General features: G+C 38.2%; 1 protein-coding gene across 1 annotated transcript; it reads left to right on the top strand.

Moving 5' to 3' along the window:
• Positions 1 to 1,752: 1,752 nt before the first annotated feature.
• On the top strand, positions 1,753 to 2,907 carry LOC102803999 (somatostatin receptor type 5-like). Its single transcript, XM_085502685.1, has one exon. The coding sequence runs from the start codon at positions 1,753 to 1,755 to the stop codon at positions 2,905 to 2,907; it is 1,155 nt and encodes a 384-aa protein (XP_085358811.1).
• The last annotated feature ends 4,314 nt before the right edge of the window (positions 2,908 to 7,221 follow it).

The raw sequence follows: 7,221 nt of genomic DNA, 5'->3' as shown, positions 1-7,221 counted from the left end.
AGGATATAGTTTATTTTCTCTTGTTTCTTCCTGTTTTGTGAATGCAACAAAACAAAAGTGGTGAGCTGAATTGTGCATTTACTTCAGTACTGTCGTTCCGATCTCTGTTTTGTTGTGCGGTCGTTGACGAAGATCACAGCATTGGACTATATGTGTGATCCTAATTCTTCATAATATAAGGCCTTGAGCCCCAAGTACAGTTACAGAAAAACATTAAGTTCTGAAAGGGAATATGAAGTTGTCATAAATTGGCAATATTTTGGCTGGTGCGAACCTATAATGAAGAAAAAATGGTTTCATTCCTTTCTCTTGTTATTTAATATATTTATAATTTTTATTAATTGTATAATGGCCTCCGGCCCATTACAATCATGCAAATTAATTATTGACAAGAAATAAATTTACATTACAAAATATGTATGAAAATATAGATGAAGAGTGTGTCAATACATAATATAAGCCCTATATAATAATGTGATGGGGATATTAATATATATATATATACATACAAGATTATTAGGTTATTCTCATTTGATCTTTGAGTTAATGATTTGGCTTTTAGAGGAACTTAATAGTTGTACTAGAGTATTCAAATTTGGGGGTTGTGTCTCATTTGGAAGATACTTTTTCCTGATTGTGTCCCATGCAGTGCATTTTAGTAAAAAATGATATTCATCATCAATTTCTTGCAGGCACAAATGACAAATACGGCTCTCCCTAGGGATATTATTATGTCTGCCTCTTTCTCTTGTTATTTGCGTTGTTCATAAGAGTTAAATGCCGGCGATCACAAAGACCAGCTTGTTTCTTGCTCTCCATCCAAAACCAATGTTAATGAGCAACGTAAAGGTGTCATCGTTAGAGTAAGTGCACAGTTACGAACACAGTGTACTTATATTTCCGGTGTATCTGGAATTCTATACAGTTCACGAGAGTGCAAACTCTGCCAATCTAGATGGTAAAACTTGCTCGGAATAACCTCTGTTTACGCTAGTGACCTTTTGACTTTTCCAGATTAAAACACATTAATAAATGGTCATCGTGTGTTATTTTGTCCCAATGTATAGATTAGATTATGCCGAATAATACAGCGTGGCGGAATTCGGTACGTAATTAACCATATTGAAATTGATTAATTATGGATATTTTGAGATAATGTTAATGATTTCGATAATGCGATAAACTGTATTAATTATTCTGGCAATAGTCATAAAAGCTCCATATTTAAATAAGTAACACTCATATCGGGAAACTGTTATATGATGCCTATCAGGGTCTCGTTCCTTCCAGCGTCGTATGACATCTTGTCAACATATGATGAATAAGCGGTCATATACTCTACAACATCAGGTTTGTTAAAGTTATATATAACTCTTTGTGAGGTGCCGAAAGTTCAACTTTCAACTTGTGTCAGCGTTCCTCAAAACATTATTTTTAGAAAAATAGACCGATTACCTAAATTTCTGTCAGAATTTTTGAACAGTGGAAGCCTAAATACAATGACGGCCAGGCTATGGTTTGGAGAATTCATTATGTTTCAAAATAGTAGTAGATTAAGACGATACGCTATGGAAAACTCACCTAACCTATGTTGCTATGGAAACAAGTAACATGCGCCTCCTTATTTAAATTCACAGGGTTCTATTGGTTCTTTGGGGAACTCGTGCTCAATGATACAAGTACTATAACAAATATACTGATATTCATTGCAAAGATTTGCTGATTTACGCCTTATTCGACAACTAGCCGTTGATGGAGAATATACCTAACGAAACAAGGTCTGAAGATGGAACAGGCACATTTTTGGTTTTCTGGACACTGTTCAACGAAACGCAGAACTTGGATGTCGCGGACACCTCGAACACCTCGTGGACAAACTCTTCTGTGGGTAATGACACGGACGTCATGGTCGGTCCCGTGCTCTGGAGCGCCCCTGCTTGGTGGACGTCTCTACACGAGGCGCTAGCAATAGTGGTTCCGTTTTTTTACGGCATTGTGTGTTTGTGTGGCTTTGTAGGTAACTTACTGGTGATCCTCGTCATCTTGCTTTACTCCAGTAGGTCGTCTCTACCGAATATTTACATCATCAACTTGGCGATTGCAGATTTCCTTTTTATGTTGACAATACCATTCCTTGCTTATCTGTATATCGAACAAAACTGGGTATTCGGACGTGTCATTTGCAAACTTGTCATGAGCGTCGATGGAATGAATCAGTTTGCCGGTGTGCTCTTTCTTACCGCTATGAGCTTTGATCGATATTTAGCAATCGTCCGGCCAATTTCCTCACTGAAAGTTCGTTCTGTGCGTAAAACTCGCCTCCTGTGTACCGCTGTGTGGGGCTTTTCTGTCGTTCTATGCTTGCCGTTATGGATGTACACTGACGTGGTTCTTAGTCATAACGAGAGACAGAACACGTGTGGGATCTTTTGGCCACAGACTCTCAGAAAAACGTTCGTGGTCTATGCGTTCGCAGTTGGGTACATATTGCCATTGCTCGTTATTTCGACCTGCTATTTCGCGATCTTGGCCCAAGTATCGAAGAAGGCACCGCCTGGTATGGGGAACAAGAGACAGAGAAGTTCCCGACGAGTTGCAGTGTTAGTCATCGTTGCCGTCATAGTTTTCGCTATTTGTTGGCTTCCGTTTTACGCCATACAACTTTACATTGAGTTTTTCTTGGAAGCCTCTATGCCTTCCATGACTGCGACGATTGTCTATTACGTCAGTATTTGCCTGAGTTATTCAAATAGCGCACTAAATCCGTTCGTTTATACGTTTGTAGGAAAAATGTACAGAGAAAATATTAAGCGTTTATTGAGATGCAAAATCAAGACAAACGGATCCACACCAGGCTCCAGTCAAATTTCCTGTCAAACAGCAATTTCGTCGGAGACAAGACTATAGCCTATTTAACAACGTGAATGATCCGATATTCTTTCGGCGATAGCGGGATTTCGAATCGACTTGTGATGTCTGAGATGAGTATCGAAGTTTATTATCAAGCGGTGTATAAATAAGTTGTATTTGACTTATAATACTGAATGTGATTATTCATAGCTGTTGCTAACATGTGATGTACATCGCTGAGATATGCCTTGCATTAAAGCCGTATAAATTAGCATCTACACGTAGTTCGTAATTTTCTAATATCTTCACGGCTCGGCAGTTTCTTTATTTGACCACTAGGCATCTTAATATAACGTTGTCTTTCCTCGGTGATGGGCATCCAAGGTTACGGTCTACTGGTAGTACAGATCATTGAATTTAATTACAAAAGACCGTTGGCTAGAATAACGTCGTGACCCGCCGCGGGAAATCAAAGGGGCAAACAGGTGCATTACTTGTGGAGATAGTAAGTCACATTGCGTGAAACCAACTACATAAAAAGTAAAGTAAAGACAAGTTTCGATGACAGCATTCTGTCTTTCTTACTCTTTTATATTTGTTTCTAGTAGCTTGTAAGTCCAACATTAATTAATAATGTCTGTTATCCTTTTCACCTATTTTACTTAGTTTGGATACCCATAAATTGACATTATCAGAATCCATTTTTTTTGGAGATTGGAAAATAGTTGTGAAATATTCACGCCCATTGTTTATGTGGATAAATTGACGAAATTCTAATTAAAATATATGATATAGCTAATTATAGTAATAAAGTTATCTCATATTTTAAGGAATTTGTATTTGCATTTTCTTGTTATGATTTAGATTTGCGTGTAGGACTCGTGACTCGATCGTGAATGACTCGGGGAAAGTATGGACGACGATGATGATTGTTCAGTTGTCGAAGGTTCATGTGTTCTACACCACCGCTTGTCCACGCAACGTCTTAATAGTGTACAGTACATTTTCCTCTTCCTATTTCTGTTCCTTTTCTCCCCCTCTCAAACAAACGTGTTGGACTGGATAAACATAATTTTCTATTGTTACAGATCTTGATAAAAACTTCTTTTCATCCAAAAAATTACCAATTACTGTAGCATGTTTTATAAGATCGTTTGTCTGTGAACGATCTCCGCGTAATTGAACTACAACGTCTATACACATTGATATTATATTATACCGTAACTTTAAATACTAGTAAAAGACTCCTAGCAGCCAATTATCGCGTAACGAAATGAGTTTGGCTGCATCGCGTCCATTATTTCTCACAACCCCCCTCTTTGACCTGTTAAACAATGATAAATCATCCACAACGCTATATTGGAGAAGGGTCTATGGAAAGATAATGTGTGTGATAAAGCGTATTAATACATATTCAATACGACGCTGTGGGAGATTCATTATTGTTATAAATCACTACCATCATATTTGCATGATTTACAAGCTGAATTGTGGCCGTTTAAAATCTGCCTATGAATAATTGTGTGCGAGTTACAAGCTGAAGCCAAGTGTACGTGGTTGTTTGCAACGCGGATATGAATATTCATGTGAATAAAAAAAATCTGAATACACCTGTAGCTGTTTAAAATCTGTATATGAATGATTTACAATCTGAATGCGAATTTTGTTACCGATTACACTCTGCATATGAAGTTTACTGTAATTCATCATTGGCCAGGCATCAGAGTTTTACATACGCATTCGTATTTCCCTGCATTCCCTGCATCATATATTCTGTACTTACTTCCATATCATTGTGTGAGTTCACCCTGGATGTGAATAGTAGGTGTCGTATCGAATGCGCCCTCTATGGTCGAAACACTTCTGTGACGTACATACATATTAAGTGATGACGTTGAGAACATCGATATTGTTTTCATTTGTGGCCGTACATCAAAAAAATATGCCTATTTGAGAAAAACAAAACGTTTACACCTGCTCTGTCGTTAGACAACGCGACTGATAAACGTTATTATTATACATCTGTCACCGTAATGCCATAAGTTACAGTGTGCCATAATTTTGCGATATTTTACGGGATATTTTCATCCTACCATATTAGAAAATGCGAGTTCCAAACATGGAATGATTACGCGCGAAATGATGTATCTTGGAAGAAAAAGATATAATAAGGTTATTACGAGGGTACCTCAAAGTATGCATTCAGACAGTACGCCGTCGCATCGACCTCCGCTGCGCGTCAGTCGATACTCCCGCTGTACTGCCTTCATGCATAATTTGAGGTATCCTCGTAATAACCTCATATTACAAAGAGTATCAGAGTACCTTTTATACATATTTGGCATATGGAAACCTATCAAAGATCATCAAACAAATCGTTTTCTGGATTCTTCGTAACGATGTTATCACTAACACGCCGAAATTCCAAAGCTTGCATACCTCGGGCTGCCTGAACAGTTTGTTACGCTGACAGCCCACTAACAATGACTAATAACATCGTATATTTAACCTGGCAAGTGACCAACCTGGATTTGGAGTCTATACAATATATTTTAATGGTTTTTGGTCCCTGGGACCATAAAAATTATTTTTCAAATACAGTAAGGTTCTTCTGATTTCTGTATGTTCATTTCCTGCATGATACATCCGAACTCTTGTGTCAACATAATATTCATCTGTTTTGCCTGCGTACATTACAGTTCGAAAGAATTCCTTGGCTTGTGACAATTCTTTTTCTGAGGCTAAAGTGGAATCAATTTGTTCAACAGGCTGTAAAAATTCAATTTGTTCATCTTTTTCCATGGCTTTAATTTCCCTATTCCAAACGGAAAAGAGGTTGTATCATATTTAAGCAGTGATGCTGTGATATGCCTCTGTGTCGATATGTTCACAAATTGACTCAATATCCACGAATCTTTGGTCACCAACTTTCATTTGCCATTTCCGATTTAAAAGGCGAGTTGGACATTTATGAACCAGCAATACTAAGACATCAGTGTCTGTTGCATGAACAATCACGGTTGCATCCGACTTATTAGCCTCCAGTATCATGCGAGTATCGGCTTCACAATGGTTACTCTCTTCGAGCTCTGTTATATTTTCATTGGCGATCAGCCATGTCTTTTCATTTTCTGTAATGTAGAGTGGTATTTTGAACATTTCTTTGTGGTCTTTGGCATAATTTACAAGGAAACGTATCAGTTCTGTTTTATTGTCTGAGTTATGAAGGAAAATGTCCCAATCCTTTTGCTGTTGCATACTTTGCTCATGACTTGTAATTAAAACTCTCTTACCAAGGTTCCCTCTGCGACGCTGTGTAAGTTGTTTTGTAGTCTCCTGTGTGTAGTTGTCAAATATCACACCAAGTGAGTATGCTCGATCCGCAGGTGCAGGTGTGCAGAATCTGAAGTATGTCTTTGCATACTCTCCCCATGTTGGCTTGGTTTTAATTGATCTAACTGCAGCCATGCCATCAATTAACCATGCTGCCTGAGACAAAGGAGTTTGTACCTCAACATTCGATTCGTCTATCAGGTAATTCATAGAGATGATTACCAACCTTGTCTGAGATCTCTATCAGGTGAAGCTAATGCGAGTGGAACACTAGTTAGATGGTAGGAGTTTGCTTCCTTTGGACTCGCAACTTTACCAACAAGAACACCAAATTATTGTATGTCTTCTTTGAGAACACTCACTGCTTTTGGAACTTTTTTGTTCGCCCCACACCAATTTGAGTTTAGGGTTCTTTATTGGTGCAATAATGCTGACTCTGTTGTCTGTGGTTTTGAGTAGTTCATCAACAAACTCAATATACATGTGTCTTCTCCCATCGCATAAGAACTCAATATACCCTTGACTACACCTGGCTCTAGTTGTGCTCCAGTTTTGAAATGTCTCGCAGGACCCTGAAGAAATGGGTCAAAATATGTGTCCAGCTGCAGGACTAGACTTTCAATCATAGTCTCGTGCTTCGTAATTGCTCCAACAGTTGTTTTCGTGTGCACTTTCAAACGTTCCTTTAGTTTAACTCGAACTGTAGTCATAGAGTGACTGGTTTTCACAAACGTACCAACAGCTTTTCCGTTTGTACTAAGTCCTCCTTGCATAGGCCCCCTCTAATCTTTACTTTTTTGTTATATTAATTGTTGTTTCAGTTATTAAGTCGCCATGGATGATTGAGAATGGCTTGCCAGAGACTGAACCACCAAAACCATTAACTAGAAGATCATTCCATGCTACTGTTTGCTTACTTTTGATATCTTGCAGCTTAACGTGTTGAAATGTCAGATAACGGGCATAGTTTTTATTCCCGAATGCAAAGCACTTTGGTAGCAATGCCCACTCCACTGCCAAGTGTAGTGAGATTACAGC

The sequence above is a fragment of the Saccoglossus kowalevskii genome, chromosome 8 (genome assembly GCF_978046115.1).
Source record: "Saccoglossus kowalevskii chromosome 8, keSacKowa6.1, whole genome shotgun sequence".
Classification (NCBI taxonomy): domain Eukaryota; kingdom Metazoa; phylum Hemichordata; class Enteropneusta; family Harrimaniidae; genus Saccoglossus; species Saccoglossus kowalevskii.
This window is presented reverse-complemented; position numbering and strand designations above follow the sequence as displayed.